Here is a 21138-nt window from a genome sequence, read left to right on the forward strand (position 1 = left end):
ATGGATGCTATATAGAGATGATAAAAACCTGACAATTTGTACTTTTAAAATTTGAACTATCTTCTCACCAATGCCACTGGAGGGGATGCTGGATTAAGTTGATTACCTTTCCTTGGTATATACCAATAGCTTCCCTTTTCTCAAAGAATAGCATGTCTTAAAGGGGTATTGTTATCATTTAATTCTTCCTTCATTAATAACTGCAATTTAAATTAGATTTGAATGGCGATTAACATTTCTTTAAAGATATTGAATACTAGCATTACTGTTGGTTTACTAGCATTTTCTATCCATTTTCACTTGAATTATTAAGTACCAACCCATTGTTCTCTTAGAGTACCAATATTATATAAAAGCATTCTACAAGGGAGTTGATTTAGTACAAAATGCTAAAACTTTAAGTACTTAGTGAGAAAATAAAACTGTTAATTAAAGCCCCGAGAGTCACAAAGTCTAGAACCCAGTTTTGTCTCCTGCTGAGATGATTCTGAAAAGCAAATATTCTTTTGGAGTCTCATTATCCTTATTTATAAAATAACATTTGGACCACATTCTTTCCATCTCTAACATTCACTGATTTGAACCACCTGAAGCTGAGTGGAATCCAATTTAAGCACAAATGTATCATTCTTTCTTTCCTTTCTCTTTCTTTTCTTTCTTTTTTTGTATTTCAATAGAACACTGGCAGCTTGCTGTTGGTGCCTTGCAATTCATGAGTTGTGATTTCCATGCCTTTTACCACTTGTGATTCTTTTTACTACTACAACTATGTTCACATCAGGGCCATGATACCCTAGCGGCTTCCTGAGGGCTGAGAATAAATAGCACTCTCAGTAGGCAAAGGAAAATACCAGCAATATAAGAAGGCAGCAGCTGGAGGGTAGAAGAATAAGCACAATTTAGGACAGCTTCTACTGAAATAAAACTGCTGGGGAAATAAATAATATCAGCAAGAATAACAACAAACAATTAAAGCACTAATGGAAATAGATTTATAATGTTAAAAGGGTGTTCTGGAATGAAAAACTTGATTTCAAGTTTAAAAATTTAGTAGATGTAGGTGAATATAGTGCCTAATGCAAAATAAATTAGTGGCCTGAAAGACCAAGTAGTAGAAATATCTGAAAGAAATGGGGGCGCCTGGGTGGTTCAGTCAATTAAGCATCTGACTCTTGATTTCAGCTCAGGTCATGATCTCAGGGTCAAGAGATCAAGCCCCCAGTCAGGCTCTGCACTCCTCAGGGAGTCTGCTGGAGATTCTCTCTCTCCTTCTTCCTCTGCTGCCCCCCTCACCAAAATATTTCAAAGGAATGTACAAAAATGAAGTGATGGAAGTCAATGTAGGAAATAATAAGAAACTTGGGAGACAGGGCAAGAGACTGACATATTACCAATAAGAATTCCATGAAGAAAAAAAGGAACTGATGGAGGGGGAAAATAGAGGAAAATTTCACTAATTTGAAAAGGGCTTGGAAAGTAAAAAAAAAATTTACTGAGTTCAAGACAAGATTGTCCAAAAACATAAACCAAAGAATGTCTTGATAAATTTTGTAATTTCAAAGATAAAAAGAAAATCTCACAAGCTGTCAGACAGAAAGATTGGGTTTGTTAACAAAGGAAAAAGAGTATTGGCTTTAGACTTCTTACCTACAATACCCAAACTATAAAATAATAGATTACCATAAAGATTCTCAGAGAAAAAAAGCCTTCAACTTCCAAATCCTATGCCTAGTCAGACCCATTCAACTATCAGAAGAGAAGAATCATATTTGTGAAAATGCAAAGATTCAGATTATAAGTCAACCAGTAATGTTCTAGAAAAACAACTCTAAATGAAAAAAATGGATCAGATCAGAAATCTTAAGATAGGGGAAGATGAAGAAGAGAGGAAGCATTTTTTTTTTTTAAAGATTTTATGTACTTATTTGACACAGAGAGAGAAAGATACATCACAAGTGGACATGGAGGCAGGCAGAGAGGCAGAGTTGTCATTCAAGACAATGGCTCTGTTATTCAGAGCCATTCAAGAACAGAATGAGCTGCCTTATAATGCAAGTAAGATATTTCTCATTAAAAGCATCAAACAAAACCTGATGGCTAGCTGTGAGAAATTTCTCTAATTCCGGTACTGGGTGTAAGACTTGACTGGCTAACATTGGAAGTTCCTTTCAATTCTAAGAGACTTTGATTCTACAGAAATAGCTGAAATTAATATTTCCTTTCACATATGGACTAAAGCATAGAGGAAACTAACTAGAGCACTGAAATACAGTACTCATCTTGCAGATCATACTTTTCTTTCTCTTACTATCTGCACATTTGGCTATTTGACTTGAGTTAAAAAAAAAAAAAGCATTTTTCCCTCCAAAGTTATGATATTCACTTTCAGCTTGGGAGATGGCTACCAATAATAACAACTGTACTCTCCCTTGGAATTCTAACTTAATTCTAACTTAACTGAACATCAAAGAAGCTTTGATCAAAGAAGCTTAAATTTAACAGAAAGTACATAAAAGGAAAAGGTAAAGCAAATCTCAAAATAAATCTCAGAGAATGCATGTAGCTTTCTCAATACTTGATGTACTTCAATTTCTGTGAAAGAATACTATGTCTACATTTTTTCAGATTTCAGAGGGCTTTGAGAGCCCACTTTCAGTACAGACTTTTTGCTTTTTAAAATTTCTATCTGCCTTAAATTACTATAATCCTGACTCTGACATAATTTTTTCTCTTTATCATGAAGTCTAATATAAAATTCAAAACCAAGACAGAGCCTTTATCCAACTTTAGATTTTAAGGATTTCAGAGAGAGTATTCAGAATGTAAATGCAGTTTTATTTTAAAATATTTAATATAAACACACAGATGGACAACAGCTGCTAATTAGTTTCCTGTTTCATCTGTTACACCAACTGTGAGTTGTATCATTTTTAAAATGAGTGAAGATGACGGTGGGAAAGTAAAAACTCTAGGATTTGGATATTAAGGAATGATGCCAGCTGATCACAGCAAGATAACAATGACACCAACAAAACCCCCTCCAAAAAAACCCCAGTTCTGGACGTATACTAATCATATACTAATTTCTTCAGAGGTCCAGGATAAATTTCTCAACTACAAATATTTTCTGGGTATCTATTTCATGTATTGATTAAACTCCATACTACATGTAGCCCTCATTTAGTCTTTCTTCAGTCCCACTGGGTGTTTATGCACTACAAAGTCATGTAAAGACAGAAGAAAATATGGTCTCTGCCTTTAAGTGCAGAAAACATAAACAAAAATTTAGGAAAATGAATGAAATAAGCAATGAAATTAATATCACTGATTGAATTCAAATACATTAATTAAAATGAAAATACATGCAAGGTAAAATGGTATAAATGTTGAGTGGGACAGAATGATCAGAATTGGCATGGGATAATTAGGAAAGACTTTCTGGAAACTGTTCTGGAAGAAAATAATTTCTAAAAGTAAAGTAATACCTGGAGGTCATTTTTAGAAGAACCAGTAATATCAACTGTAGCAGCAACTCTTAAGGGTTAAGAAAGGCAATTGTAAAAGCCACCAAAAATGTCTGTCCCCAAGAGTAGGAAGAATCTCTGGTTGTTAAACACATTTGGTAAGTAGAAAGAATATTTCTGGTTAGCCAATAGAAACTGAGAGACCTCACTTAATAAATAAATCTATCTAGAAATCGATCAGAAGATAAATCTATTATGTTGACTCAAAAATCAAAATGTTACATTTTGAGCAAAAAAGGTGTTTATTTCATAAGAGAAGAAAGGCAGTTTATAAAGATGACAAGAATTAATTAAATTTGGATCTAAATTCTCCCTGGTAGTTAGAATTTTCTACTTTTAGAAGAGCAGGTAAACACTAAGATGTTAGGATATGTTTGTTCCACAAATTGGAAGACAGAAAGCACTGGGCTTTGCCATTGTGAGGACCTGTGAAGTTTACCTTGATAACTGTGAGGTCTACCTTGATAACACCTTCTAAATACGCCAATTTTATAAGAACCTGGTTTGCTATCGCAGTGCTTATTCCCTTTCTTTTTCAAGCTTTAATGTGAAGAGGCAGCTTCACAAATTGGCAGCAACAGGCACAGGCAATTCAAATCCAAAACACCAATATGTGACAGAGTCAAGAAAGCCCAGCATGATATGATTAGGGCAGGCTTCTGTGATGGCAATTTTCCAGAAAGGGGAACTCTTCTTAATTATGAGAATTTCTTAGCCCTTCAGGCCTTGCAAGGCTAGAAGGTGTAAGTCAGCATTGGGAAGCTACATTACCAAGCTATTTTAAAGCTGATATAAAAACAACAACAACAACAACAAAACAGCTCAAAGGTTAAAATCAGTTTTAGACATACTAGAAATTCAATTAATGCTGAACTTTAAGAGATTTTCCCCAAGTGGATTCTGTTATTTGGATCATGATTACTGCTTATTATATTTAAGAGGTAAATGTATAACATCATCTATTTAAGCCTGAGGGAGCAGCTCCCCAACTTTTGAAAGTTAGAGGCTTCATAAATCCATTTGGAATGCTACTCCTTTTGCCACTTTATATTTCTTTTCCTTCAGAAATATAAAATGAATTATCTCAGCCATAAGACTTTATGTTGTGCCCTTTTTGGGGATGTGTCTCAGGTACTAATGCAATTCTGTTATCAGTGTCATACTATCTGGTCTATTCCTATGGCTAGGGTTTTTGGACTCACCGTGAAGGGACCCTGTGAGATTCTTTTGGACAGTTGCATAGTTCCTAGGTTCCATGGAAAGAGAGGGTGGTGTAGGAAAAGATGGCAGGTTATCTAAATCTAGTCGAAATCTAGTACTTAGTACTATGCATATAGGGTTACCAAGGCACACCTTCATATCCTAGTCTTCATGGAGCTTATAGGCTGGTGGGAAAGAAAACCACCATGACTTAATATAAACAAATCCTTTTCCACCCTGTTTAAGCCCCCAAAGTAGCAATTTCTCTGAGAAATTTTATTAGGAGGGGCACCTGGGTGGCTCAGTCATTAAGTGTCTGCTTTTGGCTCAGGTCACGATCCCAGGGTCCTGGGATGGAGCCCCACATCAGGCTCCCTGCTCAGTGGGAAGCTTGCTTCTCCCTCTCCCACTCCTCCTGCTTGTGTTCCCTCTCTCACTGTCTTTCTCTGTCAAATAAATAAATAAAATCTTAAAAAAAAAAAGAAATTTTATCAGAAAGTGAGGGAAAGGGGAAAAAAAAAACAAAGAAGAAAGTATGTGCCCAAATGATGACTATCTTAACCAAGTCTGGCCACAGTTATCGTGGCTGGAACATATCGTACACTCTACTCATTTACCTATCCAAACTTCTTTATTTGTTTTAGACTCTTCCCCACAGTACGAAAACAGTAGCAGCTCTTGCTGCCTAGGAAGACAAAAGGAGGCTAATAGGTTATTTAACCAGCCATGGGGAAAAGAATACCAGGACATCTACTGTCCCATATTCAAGGTAGAAATAGGAGGGAGCTTAGAAGGAGTTTATCCCTGGAAGTTTATACCAATTTGTGTCAATTAGAAATCTCTAGACTTGACTAGTTTCATATTCAGGTCATACTCAGTGTTTCTTCTTTTCCTCTTACTTCCTGTCATTTGTTGACTAGCTACCATGTGCTGACTGTTCTAATTGCTGAGGAAACAGCCATGAACAACGTGTTTTACATGCCTACCAGCAGTTGAGGACAGCAGCTGTTTTATTTATCATTTTACCCCTGCTATCAACATAGCTTTGCATATGTCAGGCAATCAACAAATGATCATAAAATGGATAAAATAAAAATTTAAAGACACTCTCAAATAATTGTGGGTATATGCCAAGATTTAGTTATACAGGTATTCATCATTTACTTAAAATTGAGAAAGGTTAGGAACAACCTTATGTCTGACAACAAGGGATTATATAAATAAATAATATTGCAGTTTATACTGAGAATGACAAATAGGCATTTAAATGATATTGCAGAGGACTATGTGATAATACAGATGGATGTTTATGATACACTGAGTGGAAAAAAGAGTTAAAATAAGACTATGAGATTTATTTGTTTTCTTATAGTTATACACATATGAACTGTACACACATAGAATTGAAGAATGGAAGAAGAATAATACTGGGTAATGGGATTATGTATTAATTTCCTTTCCTTGCTTTTTTTGGTGAACCTGTATTCTCTAAATTTTCTTTAGTGAACATTTATTTGTTCTAAGATTAAAAAGTTACATAAAAGGGTGCCTGGGTGACTCAGTGGGTTAAGCCACTGCCTTCGGCTCAGGTCATGATCCCAGCGTCCTGGGATCAAGTCCCGCATCGGGCTCTCTGCTCGGCAGGGAGCCTGCTTCCCCCCCCCCTCTATGCCTGCTTGTGATCTCTCTCTCCGTCAAATAAATAAATAAAATTAAAAAAAAGTTACATAAAAAATGTACACTAGGACATCTAGAACAATGGTCCAAGAAGTACATAATAGAACTGGATCAGGAATAGAAGATGATCATGTTATCCCCCAAATCTTTCAGTGTCTTATTACTAATTACTATTCTGTAAACAGTATTAAAAGATACCATGCAGTCAGTACAAAGCTGACAACTTCAGGTAAGTCTTTTTTGCATAGCTGATTTGTAGCTCATAGGGCATGTTCCCAGAGTCTCTATATTAAATTGGTTGTTTGGAACTTAGAACACATTTCTAAATAAACACCTGTAAGTACTATAGATGGTGGGTATGATTCTAGGGTCAACAAACAAACCAAACTTAATTTAGTTCATAATGTTAATAGTGTATTGCTGAATTACTCTTTAGTACTAGCCTGAATTATGGAAGCAAAATGGAAGACTGAAGAAAAAATGCTGAAATGTAAAGTATTTGCTTATGACACCTTCCCACCTACCTTTCTTTAGTCTTTTCCTGCTGCCAAATGTACTTCTTGCTAGACCCTCAATATCTTGCTATGTTAAAGTTCTGATGTGGTCTTGCTTAGTTAGAGTTTACCCTCTGCCAAAGAAATTCAAGTTCTTCTTCTTCTTCTTCTTTTTTCTTTTTTTAAAGATTTTTCTTTATTTCCGAGAGAGAGAGAGTGAGAGCGCACAAGCACAGAGGGAGAGGGAGAAGCAGACTCCTTGCTGAGCAGGGAGCCCAATGTGGGGCTCTATTCCGGCTCTATTCCAAGACCCTGAGATTGACCTGAGCCAAAGGCAGACACTTGACTGACTGAGCCACCCAGGTGCCCCTAAAGAACTCCAAGTTCGAAGTGATTTGCTTCTGTTCATTCAGGACAGAGGATTTATCCTGATGTTGGATGTCGGGTTTAAACTCATTCACATTAATATGCAAACAACCCTTTCTCAGGTAGGACACTTTTTAACACAATTGGATCTTTAAATATTAGATTATCAGAAAATATAGCAAAGTGAATAGAACACATTTAGCCAGTGTATGGGTTATTTTGGCTTAATAAACATGTGTCCTAAATGGGCTATATCTGCAAGGTCAGGGAACAAGGAGATTAATGGCACCACTTAAGTGTCCTTGTTCTTCTTGCCGTCTCCCATTTCACTTCTCAAGATGTTTTTTCTCCCTTCTTTTCTCTTAAAGTGGTGACAAAGGAGCTTTATATGTTGAGTAGAGAAAAGGTAAGAATAGGGGTGGCCATTTGTGAATCTAGGTCATTTGTAAATGGAGTAATATAGGCCTGACTACCAAACTGTCATATATTCACATCGTGTGCACATTCTTTTCCCCTCTTTTCTCTCTCCTTCATCCCCCCCACCCTCCTAGAAGATCTATGAACTTGGTATAACAAATTACCCAAAAGTAATAAATGCTGCAAAAGCAGTCCCAGCAGCTCTGGGAAGAAAGGTAAAGGAAGAGATTATAACAGGAAGACCATAATAAATCCTCCTACCATTTTCCCCATTTCTATATCATTTAAAGATTTGGACTCTGCAACTGAAGTCCTTATAATTTATTTGTCAATATGTAATTCACAATTTAAATTAAAATTTCCTCTCTGGCATCTGAAATGTTCATAGCTACTGTTTACTAAGAGGTTTTATTCATTATAAATGAAGACAGCCTATTTAGTTTATTAACCTTAATATTAACAAAATGTGGATGTTAACTCCAGTTAAAAGGGTAGGATGGTAGTGCAAGAGAAGAAAGGATCCTGGAATTAAGATGAGCCTGGGTTGCAATGTTCATAGCAGCAATGGCCACAATCACCAAACTGTGGAAAGAACCAAGATGCCCTTCAATGGATGAATGGATAAAGAAGATATGGTCCATATATACAATGGAGTATTATGCCTCCATCAGAAAGGATGAATACCCAACTTTTATATCAACATGGATGGGACTGGAGAAGATTATGCTGAGTGAAATAAATCAAGCAGAGAGAGTCAATTATCATATGGTTTCACTTATTTGTGGAGCATAAGGAATAACACGGAGACACTGGGAGATGGAGAGGAGGAGATGGGGGAAATAAGAGGGGGAGACAAACCATGAGAGACTGTGGACTCTGACAAACAAACTGAGGGTTTTGGAGGAGAGGGAGGTGGTAGGTATTAAGGAGGCCACATATTGTATGGAGCACTGGGTGTGGTGCATACATTTTGGAACACTGAAAAAAAAATTAAAAAAAAAAAAAAAGATGGGCCTGTGTTGAACTCCTTACTCTGCCTTCTATTAGCTGCATGACCCTGAATAGGTTGATTTTCATAAGTATCATTATCTCCAAAATGGGGATTAAAAGAGAGTTATCTGGCTCTGTTGTTTCAAGATGCTTAAATAAGATACATGTGTACACATATAAATATATATGCAGCACTATACTACATTCTTTAATGTATGTATGTATCTGTCTATCTATCTATCCATCTATTGATATAATGGGTATTCAATAAAGACTGACATTTTGCAGTAAGGAGAATGGGGATTGGTGATTGGGAGGAAAGAGAGGAGTGGATCAGAATTGAAAACTTCTTTAGTCTTACTAATTAGTCTTACTAATAACTGTCTTATTTATTATCTCTGTAGTACCATAGACTGGTACAATACCTGACAGAGCATAACTGTTTGTAAAAGTTTATTGAATTATTAGAGTTTGCTTATCCATATATGATAAAACCCCAATTCTGCCACAGGTATAGAATATGCATGTTATAAATATAGCAGAATAGAGGGTGAGTTAGAGGGAATAAAACTTGAGGTATGGAGACAAGTTAAGATGCTAGTCAAACATGTCTAGATAAAAAATAAATGGAGGGGCGCCTGGGTGGCTCAGTGGGTTAAGCTGCTGCCTGCGGCTCAGGTCATGGTCTCAGGGTCCTGGGATCGAGTCCCGCATCGGGCTCTCTGCTCAGCAGGGAGCCTGCTTCCCTCTCTCTCTCTGACTGCCTCTCTCTCCGTCTACTTGTGATCTCTCTCTGTCAAATAATAAATAAATAAGTATATAAGTAAATAAATAAATAAATAAATAAATGGAGCCCTGAACTAAGCCAGGATGGCAGGAATGAAGAGATGGGAATGTAGAGAAGAAATACCAAGGAAGGAAAGTCTATAGGACTTAAATATAGAGTGAGTGGAAGACAGGAGCTGTGACAACTCTTGTTCAGGTTTCTTCTGGCTTGGGTGACTAGCTGGTGGCAGTCACTGAGAAAGAAGAATGAAAGGAGGGGGAACAGCGCAGTAGTGGGGAGGGGCAGTGAGAGAGGTGGGGGATAGTAAACTTAGTTTTGGACAGGGTGAGTCTGCAGTACCTACTGAACTTAAAAGAAAATGCACCTAGTAAGCAGGTAGGACTAGGTATGGAGCTCAAGACAGAGAAAAGATTTGGGAGTCATTAGCATAAGGAATTAGGAGGACAGAAAGACAAGACTGAGCCATGGTGACTCCTAAATTTAGGGACTGCGCAAACCAAGAGGAGCTACAAAAACCAAGAAAAGATAGACCACAAATGGAACATGAAGAAATAGAAATGGTGTATTGCTAGACAGGAATGTAAAATTGTGGTAGAGACACCTAACAGCTAGGTTTTGTAGGTATTTTATTTGTGTTTATAGTCACATATCATTTTGATAAGGCTTTATCATCTAGAAGAAGAGAAATCAACATTGACACTCTTCTGTTCCATGTAATAGCCTTTACAATGTCTTTTGATTTAATCGTTTTTTGTTTTTTTAAGAAAATTCTACTTCTAAATGTGTGTTTAAGCACTGGAACTTTCCAAAAACATTCTTATTACTAGTCTATAGTTTCTAGTATATTTCTAGTACATGTAAGTTCAAAAGCAAAACCCATGTTTCAGCTTTGTATCTTCAATAGTCTTTGTCTTAAAATCCATGGTAGATGAATAATTAAATTGACAAAATCCTTGTTATTTCCTTTGACCCATGGACCAGCTGCTTGGTATCCTTAGGAGTTTGTTAGAAATGCAGTGTCTTGGCCCACCCCACATTTGCTAAATTAGAACCAGCATTTTAAATAAGATCTTCAGTTGATTTTCATAGGTACACAACACATACTTCCTGACTGAATAATTAATAAACAAATTGTATTATTCTTATTTCTAGGCCATTTCCAACTTTAGCCCATGTGATACACCTTGTTCAAATTATCTTTCTAAAATAACGGTTATGAAGTCAATTCTATCTTTAAAAGTTAAAAATTTAAGTGAGTTGGGTAGTTCTGCTTGGATTGCAAAGCCTTTCAAAATTTGGCCTTAAATTTCTACCTAATTGGGATGCCTGGGTGGCTTAGTCGGTTAAGTATCTGCCTTCAGCTCAGGTCACCATCCGGGGGCCCTGGGATTGAGTCCCATATCTGGCTCCTTGATCAGCGGGGAGCCTGCTTCTCCCTCTGCCTGCCACTCCTGTGTTTGTGCTCTCTCTCTCTCTCTCTCTGGCAAATAAATAAATAAAATAAAAAATTTCTACCAAATTCATCTCCCTAACCCTTCTACCTGAACCTCCTGTTGTAATCAGTCTGGCCTGACTTGAGTAGCTGTTTTTTTCCTACTTCTCTATTTTCTATTCCTCTATTTTTTGTTCATTCCATGTTTCCCACTTGATCAACACACTCTCTTTTTCTAACTAGACAAATTCTATTCATCCTTCATGTTTTTTTTTCCAATTTATTTATTTTCAGAAAAACAGTATTCATTATTCTTTCACCACACCCAGTGCTCCATGCAAGCCGTGCCCTCTACAATACCCACCACCTGGTACCCCAACCTCCCACCCCCCCCGCCACTTCAAACCCCTCAGATTGTTTTTCAGAGTCCATAGTCTCTCATGGTTCACCTCCCCTTCCAATTTACCCAAATTCCCTACTCCTCTGTAACACCCCTTGTCCATCCTTCATGTTTTAACTAACATTGCACCTTTAGAAAACTCTGACCATTCTAGCACATAGTGATGATTCTCTTCTGACATATTTATAGTTATTATCTTGTCTTTATAATGATAGAAAAAATTGTAGATTGTTAATTTCAAGACTTAGCTTCCATTTTCACCTCTGCCACTAACTTGTTTAATTCTGGGCAAGTTCACTTAACATCTCTGGGTTTCAAAATTTGTCTTTTTAAAAAAAACTACAGGAACCGCAAGAGTATTGTGTCCCATGTGCTGTGAGAAACTATCTTACAGAATGTATTTTAATATACACAAAATATCTGTAAGTGAATGCTTTTATAATACTGTTGTTAACTCTCAAGTATTTGAAGCACCCTTCTGGTAATCTTCACTATACTCTGTTTTTAAATAAAATGTACATAAGCAAAGGCAAAATTTAGCCCAATTTTATCCAAATAAGTTACAGAGTCTTAAATTTTATCTTTAATTTTAACATTTATCATTAATGTTAATCATGGTTAACGATAAGAGCTGAGAAGTAGAATCACAGAGTTTAAAAACCAGACACCAATCTGTTTTTAAATACAAGAATAGGGCTCTTACTCCCTATTCTTATCTGTCATAGCTGAGCAGGGGTTCTGGCTTACTGACATTCTTGAGCTATTTCTCTCCCTGCTTTACACAAGGTGTAGTTTCTCCCATGACCCTCTTTCCCTTGAGAGCTTCACAGAGAGGCTTCTGTATAACATTTACTTTCATTAGCAAAAGGCTGCGTAGGAACGAGAAGAATGAAGAGGGAGGCAACCTTCACAGAGTATCAACAGGCTGCAGATTAAATGTACCTTGTTTCCTTTGCTAAACTCCCAGCATAGATTTCCATTAGAACAGTTATAAATTCTTTCCACCCACATTCCATCTCTGTATTCTAACCCTTTACTCTGGGCCTCTTCCACACAGCACTGTAAGACTGAGAAAGTCTAGATTTGCATTGTTGTTAAAAACTGTTCTCAGTTTTATGGAAGATATTTCCATCTGAGAAAAGGATATATACTAGAGATTTGCATATTCTCAGAATTGCTTATATCTTGCTTATCATTTTATTGTTCTTTATATGCTGTTTTCAAGGTACATTCTGGAGTTATATATAATATCAATATTAATTATTAGTAAATGTCTACCAAAAATCAACATATATTAGCATATCAACATAAGAGGCTTTAAATGTTGTACTGGCAGCATATATAGTATATCAAGTAAGGATTTTTTTATACAAAAGTACAAAAATAGAAGGAGTGGACTTATAGGAGGAGTGGAATTATAGTCCAGAACAGCTTAAAGTAAAAAAGAAAAACAAACAAACACAAACAACAAGCTCCTTTAACCTTTTAACATTCCTTAGAGCTCATTAATTCACTTGAAGGCAGGGCCAGAGCCAGTTGTGGGTGGGGAAAAAAAGCCTACACGATCTGGTAAGTTGTTCTCTATAGAGTTTCAGGACCTGCTCTGTGCTTTTGGAACTCTTGGGTTCTTCTTATCTTCTTTGGGAAGTTAATTTTTTCCTCTTTAAGGGTGTATCTACATCAGGATAACTTTTAGGTTTATATGAAGGTACAGGTTATTGGTTAGGCCCAAATTCAAATAATTACCTCCTACCTTTTTTTCCAGTGGATTCTTTTTAATGCCTTCCAAGGGCTAGGGAGCCTCGGTCAGGGTGATACTAAGTATCCTGTGACACTGTCTTCACCAGCGTGGGTCCTAAGTTGGCTGGTTACTTAGCTACGGGCTTCTCTAGAACTAAGCATCCAGGTAAATACAAATGGTGAAGATTTTAAAAACAATGACATTTGAAAGTCTGTCTAACAGCTTCTATTCCAATATCCTCAGAGAAAGAAAAAAACAAGGAAGAAAGAAGGGAACTTTAAAAAATAAAAGGACATAAAAGCTACTCCCTTTCATGTTATTGGTAGGATGCTGTGTCCAAGGTTTGAATTATGTTGTGCCCAGGTTGAGCTTAAATTGGGATACAGGTGTAGAGCAAACCTTGTAAATTGATAAGGCAGAGCCTCTTCAAAAGCACATTTGCTGGGAAATTCCTACCTTGGCCTAGGAAAGAAGGATCCAGACATAATGAGCTTTAATCAGTTATAAAGTGGTGATAAATGAAAGGGGCAATTATGGGGGACAGATACATCATGCTGTCTGTTACTCAGATTTGTCTCCCAGCTCTGTCTCCACCAGGCTGATGTCTGAGTATTAATAAAAGCAGGCCTGTCTCTCGTGAACTGGAAATCCTGGTGAGAGAGGGCTGAGTAGCAGTGTCACATGGTAGTGGGATGCTCAGAAAGAGCAGACTTGCTATTGATCGCATGTGAAAATCTGTTGGAAGTTCACAGAAATCCTTGAGGAATTTAGCAGAGGGCTGAGTTAATTTAGAATATGGGGCAATATGCTCTTAGAGATAGGTAATTCTAGTCAATGTGCCTCCGTTTGTACTTACAAGTGGGTGAAGGTTAGAGAAACCTGGGTTACATAAGATACAAAAAAATCAATATCGAAGTCCTAGAAAACAATTGTACTTAAACTTCAGAGGAGCAGTTAGTGAGAATTTTAACATTCTTTATCTTCTTACTCATGTCTTTCCTGCTTTTCTTAAAACAAGTGAATGTGAATAGGAATAATATGATCACTATTAATTCCATCAAAATAAAGCCAATGCTATCAAAAAAGATCCTTGGAAACTTAACATACCCATAGGAGAGTAAAAATATCCTATGTAATAGACATTCCAGGATGATGTCTGTCCCAAAAGGACATAAACACGGTCAGAATTCCTTGGCTTTTGAAGAATGAGATTAGTGAAAATTATGGTATTAAATTTCTGTCTCTTTAGCAACAATCCCACCTAGTTAGTACTCCCAAACTTCAAATATGTACAACAGTAACTTCCAAACAAAACCCAATACTTACTTGTCTCCCACAATTCCCAAGTTGATTGTGGGGTAACCATGTTCCTGAATTGTTGCTAAGAGGGTTGAACGATTGCTGTCTCGAATCTTTCCTGGTAAAAGGTCATCTTCGGGATTAAGCAGCTACAAAGTCAAAAAAACCACCACAAATTATTCTCTTAGGATAATGTTGTCTATGGTTAAAGGCAAAGAAATAGATCTAGTAGGTAGAGTTTACCTTATCTAACACCTACTACAGTATCTGGCACATAGAAGATACATGCCCAAGGGATCTCCGAATAAATATTGAGAGTATAGGAGATTGAAAAAAAAATTCTTCCAGAATTAAAAAGCATGCAGAAATTTAAATGGTGACTAAACATCAGGCAAAATATCACACCTGTTTTGGCTACAGTTTGACAATAGTGCTCTGTAGAGACTGGCCTTCTCAGTGGTTGCTCACCAGGGTAAACCAAATAAAACAACTTCCTTTTTCCCTCCCAATATTATTTTCCAGTTTGTATTTCACTGATAACGTCTGAGGTAGAGACTGTGTGACATGATATTCTCAAGTATGAAGAGAATGATTGTTAATATTTTGCTTCAAGCTTTTGGATCTCTTCTGAAGTGAGATCAACACTACCAAAGAATTTAAACTTATTTGAAGGAGAGGAAGATAGGTGTCTTTTCTCTTTATTAGCAAATTTAAACAAGTAATACTTAACTAGACATATACACAACTATTCCATGACTCTGAATTGAGTCATTCTTTAGATATTTAATATCCAGCATTGTATGTCTATGAAAAAAAAATTATTAGAAGCTTACTTTATGTTAGATTATTTCAGTGAGGCAGTGTGGTACAGTAGGAAGAGCTTAGGATTCAGACAAGATTGAAATTCAAGTTATCCAAACACATTATGCCTAATGTTCTCGATTATAACATACAATACTAATAACTGCCTTGAGTTGTATTTGTTAGGATTGATTGAGGTAATGAACACTCAATTAATATGGGTAAATATATAATAAATATGATTCTCTTCTAAATAGCACATTTTATCCCCATCATTCTCATATATTTCTAGATGCTAGTACAGAGAGAATTAGTCTATAGTGTGAATATAGATTTAGATTAGGTTATAAAACACTTATGAGTAGGGGTCCTTAACACATGCAGACACACCAACATACAACTTTAATTTATACATCAATTTCAAGATGGACTTTGATTTCAGAAATACAAAATGAAAAAAAAGTACATCTTGGAAGTGAGGAAATCTGTACTATTATCTTAGGAGGTTGAAGACAAGCATGCACAGATACTTAGGCTGTTAATATGACCAATTCTCAGGGCTTCATATCTCAGTTTTCCCAAATAATAACCTCTAGCCCCTTCAATCTTCCTTCTGACTCAGTGGTGATACCATGTGGCGGGACCTTTGGCTTTATGCTGGAAAAGTAGTAGCTTTGCAACCAGCTGTCCCCTTAAAATAGCTAGGGGAAAAACTCTAATCATCTTACTCAGTGTCACCTGGGAGTCTTCCCTTCAAATACTGCATTAATTTAATTTAATCAGATGCCATGTGACATTGCAACCCACTTTCATCCTTAGTCACCGACAGAGCTTAGAAAATTGCTACTGCAGTGCTAATATAGATTAATTTTCTGATCTTAATTAACACACAGTTATTGAAGTCATTATAATTTTATAAAGGTGAAGGCTTATAGTTCTTTAACTCCATTAATTAGACAAGTTGCTTCAGAAAGAAAACTGTGTGGTTATATAATTTTTTTTTCACAGAAGGGTACTGACCACCAACAAAATAAAAGTCCTTGTTATTAGAGTGTTTTCTTTGCCATTCACATTCCTTTCTGTTTTTGCTGCAAACAGTTACAGAAATAACAGAACAATTAAAGATTATTGGAGTACTAGTTACTTAACTATAAAATTGACATAATGATATAATACCTGGTTAAATGAGGGTGCCGGGATTTACAGTGTATTTTAAGTATTTTCAAAGAAAACAAACAACTGAATGGAAGTCAAAATCCAAATATAGAATAAATTCATAGTATTTCCTTTTAAAACTTAATCTTGTTTTCTAGTATCCTATACTTCTGGTCATCTTTGGAATGATGCCTGGAACTTGTCACAGTTAAAATACAAAAGAAAGAAAAATACAAAGTAAAAAAAAAAAAAAAAAAAAAAAAAAAAAAAAAAACCAAAACCAAAACACATAACCCATTATCTACATACCTTATTACTTTCTTGTCTACCATATATTAAATTTCCATTTCTTGTTTTTGTTCTTATCAATGGTACCACTGTCTTTCCAGCTTTCACACATTAAACCTTTGACTCTTTTATTTCCCTTTATCCACTATCTTCCCAAAGATTATAATCCATAAGAACATCTTAATATATCTCCTCCTTGAATCTATGTTTTTAGTCACACTCTTACCAAGCCCCCCCATTCAATATGTCTGAATGTTTGCAAATCCTTGTAATTGGTTATCATGCCTATACAAGTCTTTCTGAGAAATGAAACAGAAACATCTATTTGCAAAACTGTACCATTATTTGCATAATAGATAAACCAAACCATGATATGTAACTTAAGTAACCATGTTAAATCAAACTGTTTTAACACAAACTTGTTTAGACTCATATGCTCCAAGACCATGCACAAACTGAGACCATTATAACTCCACATGGACTCATGTGCTCCAAGGACAAGACTGTTTCAGCAACTTACCTATTTTACAAATCTGATCAGTCTCTACCTAGACCTTACTTATTACCTACCTTAACACCCCCCACCCCCGGCCTCGTTCTCATGACCAAACTCAGTTCTCAAACTCCTGTAATTGTCCTTCTGTAATTTCCTCCTTCTGGGACACTACTGGGGCTGTGCTACAGTGATAATCTCCCTTGCTCAGAAATGGTGATATACACCACTTTGTATGATCAACAGGTTTCCCTAGTGGTCATTGTATTAAGAACTGTCCCTTCCTTCCTATCTTTCTTCTTCCTTCCTTCCTTCCTCCCTCCCTTTTTTTTTTCAGCAAATAAACTTGTTTAATAAAATCAACATTTTCCAGGGGTCCCTGGGTGGTTCAGTGGGTTAAGCCTCTACCTTCACTCAGGTCATGATCTCAGGGTCCTGGGATCAAGCCCCTCGTCGGACTCTCTGCTCAGCAGGGAGCCTGCTTCCCCCTTCTCTCTATGCCTGTCTCTCTGCCTATCTATGATCTCTGTCTGTCAAATAAATAAATAGAATATTTTAAAAAAATCAACATTGATGGGACTGGAAGAGATCATGCTGAGTGAAATAAGTCAAGCAGAGAGAGTCAATTATCATATGGTTTCACTTATTTGTGGAGCGTAACAAATAGCATGGAGGACAAGGGGAGTTAGAGAGGAGTAGGGAATTTGGGTAAATTGGAAGGGGAGGTGAACCATGAGAGACTATGTATGGACTCTGAAAAACAGTCTGAGGGGTTTGAAGTGGCGGGGGGGTGGGAGGCTGGGGTACCAGGTGGTGGGTATTATAGAGGGCACGGCTTGCATGGAGCACTGGGTGTGGTGAAAAAATAATGAATACTGTTTTTCTGAAAATAAATAAATTGGAAAAAAAAGTAAAAAAAAAAATCAACATTTTCCAAAATAATTTGAACATAGAACCCACTTTTTAAAAAAAATCACCCCTTAGCTTGAAGAATTAGTGTTCTATGGAACAATTTTGAGAAATAGGGATCTAGGGCATTGTTTATCTGATGCATGACTGTCCTATCCAACTCTCTATCAGGAACTCACTAGTATTAAGACTTTCATAGTCATGTAGATCCTACCAAGACTTAGGCAAGACCACTTTCTACCAGTATTCCTGTATTGGTTATATTGCATTTCAGGGAGGTCTCTTGAGTCTCTTTGCTCTGGAGATTCTTTGTCTATGATGGTAAGTCTAGCACTTGCTTAAGGTCTAATCCTTTTTTGTTGAGCTTCCAAAGCTAGCTGATATTACTTTTGTTTGTTGTATGAATAAGGTTCCGAGGACTTTCTGGTTATCTGATCCAATTTGTATAAATTTTTGTTTTCCTTGTGTAGGTGCTAAAGCATTGATTTAATACTAATCTTTTTGTCAGCAAAAAAATATGTAATTTATTTGGCTACATTACTGTGTGTCTGTAAAAACTTCTTTGTATGTTTGAGAAAATTGGCTTTGGAAGTGATATGTTCTCTACCCTTCCCACTGATTTTTAGGGTCAGCTGTTAGGGATTCAATTTTAGTGCTAAGGACTTAAGACATAATACGTAAGCAATATTTTCCCTTTTGACTGACCTCAGCTAATGAATTCATGGGTTCATCTAGTAATAAACTTGTGCCACCTCCTGGAATAACTCTGGCTTGTTTTATTTTTCTTGCATTTATCTTTCTAAAAAATTATAAATTCGGGGTGCCTGGGTGGCTGGATCAGATCTTAATCTCACAGTCAAGAGTTTGAACCCCACGCTGGGCTCTATATTGGGTGTGGAGCCTACTTAAAAATAAATAAATAAATAGCACAAATTCATCAAGAACAATTTGGAATTCTAGTGGTCTTTTTGGAGTACATATGACACGACCACATTTATTCACCCAAAGGCACCTTGAGAACAAAAGGGAATAAAATAATGAATATTCAATGCCAATTAGCATTTTTATTGTTATGCCAAGCTTCAAAATGAAATTTAAATAAAAATGTAAAAGATTAAAAAATTTTTTAAAAGATTTTATTTACTTATATGATAGACAGAGATCACAAGTGGCAGAGAGGTAGGCAGAGAGAGAGAGGAAGGGAAGCAGGCTCCCTCCTGAGCAGAGAGCCCAATGGGGGCTCAATCCCAGGACCCTGGGATCATGACCCGAGCCGAAGGCAGAGGCTTTAACCCACTGAGCCACCCAGGTGCCCCAAAAAATTAAAAATATTTTTGTTTGGTGTGCCTGGGTGGCTCAGTGGGTTAAGCCTCTGCCTTTGGCTCGGGTCATGATCTCAGGGTTCTGGGATTGAGCCCCGCATCGGGCTCTCTGCTTAGCAGGGAGCCTGCTTCTCCCTCTCTCTCTGCTTGCCTCTCTGCCTACTTGTGATCTCTGCCAAACTAATAAATAAAATCTTAAAAAAATTTTTTTTCTTTGTTCAACCCTCCTGAGGAGATTTTCTATCTCCTTTCTAAAAGAGAAATCATTTAGTTTAGATTCAAAGGGGCACGTGTACCCCAATGTTTATAGCAGCAATGTCCATATTAGCCAAACTGTGGAAAGAGCCTAGATGTCCATCAACAGAAGAACAGATAAAGAAGATGTGGCATATACATACAGTGGAATATTATGCAGCCATCAAAATGGAAATCTTGCCATTTGCAACAATGTGGATGGAACTAGAGGGTATCATGCTAAACAAAATATGTCAATCAGAGAAAGACAATTACCACGTTTTCACTGATATAAGGACTTTGAGAAACAAGACAGAGGATCATAGGGGAAGGGAAGAAAAAATGAAACAAGATGAAACTAGGGAGGGAGACAAACCATAAGAGACTTTTAATCTCAGGAAACAAACTGAGGATTGCTGGAGTGGAGGGAGGTGGGAGGGATGGGATGGCTGAGTGATGGACATTGGGGAGGGTATGTGCTATGGTGAGCACTGTGAATTGTTTAAGACTGATGAATCACAGACCTGTGCCCCTGAAACAAGTAATACATTATATGTTAATTCAAAAAACTATTAAAAAAAAAAGGAAAGAAACATCCTTCTTTGTTTCTGTTCTTCAGGGATTTAATGCTATGGTCTTGATTGAATTACCAAGGGTTCTAAGATTGGTTATAAGGCTAACTTTACCCTTTTTATATTAAGAAATGGGTTCATCTGCATCTAAGACCTTTTCCCTATTTGCAAAGGGAAGAAAATTAGACTTTTATAGTGGTCGATAACTCTTTCCATATCCCTTGCAAGCAACTCCCTTATAAATTCCTACTTTATTTCTCCCTTTTCTAGAAAACTCAATTCACTAAACTGATCAAAAACCAATTCTTAGTCATTATGGACACACCTTAGAAATACTCAGGTTAAAAAAAAATACTCAGTCCAGATAAACAGATCTAACACAAAGAGAGGGGAGAAATTATAAGCTCTAATGGAGCATGTTTTTACTCTAAATAGCTTTTGATTAAACTCTGGGAAAAATTTTTTTAATTCAGAGTTAAATTGCCTTGGTTGCTGAGTTGTAAGAAAGAAAAAAGAACATTTAGACCTTTCAAACATAATTTAAAAATTTGGTTTATAACTACAGAGGTTTACAAGTTGCATTTGAAAAAAGTCCACGTTCTATTATGATGACTTTTTGTACAAATTAGACTAATTTTATAATCTCACTTTCAAAACTGTCCTGACTTTAATAGCATGTAGGAAATTATACTAGAACAATACACTAGTTTAATTTTAATCTTCAAAATTTCCTTTCCTGGTTTTGTTACAAGATAGCAAAATTTATGTTCATTTAAATCTGAGAATTGTCCTGACTTTAACAGCACATAAGAAATGATACAAGAATAATATTCTAGTTTAATTTTAATTTTCCTCAATTTCCTTTGCTGGTTTTGCTACAAGATAGCAAAACTTCTGTTCATCTAAATCTGAGAATGATGATATGGAATATGTCTGTGAAAAGAGGCTGATGAGGTCCAAGACATGCTACCCCAAAATATGGCAACTGTTATCTTGGATGTTTAAAGCTGAAGGAATTTGAGAAATAGCCTGTGTAG

General features: G+C 36.4%; 1 protein-coding gene across 12 annotated transcripts in view; it reads right to left on the bottom strand.

Annotated features, from left to right (window-relative positions):
- Positions 1-21138, bottom strand: part of GPHN (gephyrin) — a 641743-nt gene that overhangs the window by 40515 nt on the left and 580090 nt on the right. For all 12 annotated transcript variants that reach the window (XM_044231062.1, XM_044231066.1, XM_044231068.1 and 9 more), the window contains one exon: positions 14355-14476. In XM_044231062.1, the coding sequence (XP_044086997.1) occupies positions 14355-14476 (122 nt within the window). The remainder of the gene's footprint in view (positions 1-14354; positions 14477-21138) is intronic.

The sequence above is a fragment of the Neovison vison genome, chromosome 13, assembly GCF_020171115.1.
Source record: "Neovison vison isolate M4711 chromosome 13, ASM_NN_V1, whole genome shotgun sequence".
NCBI classification, from domain to species: Eukaryota; Metazoa; Chordata; class Mammalia; order Carnivora; family Mustelidae; genus Neogale; species Neogale vison.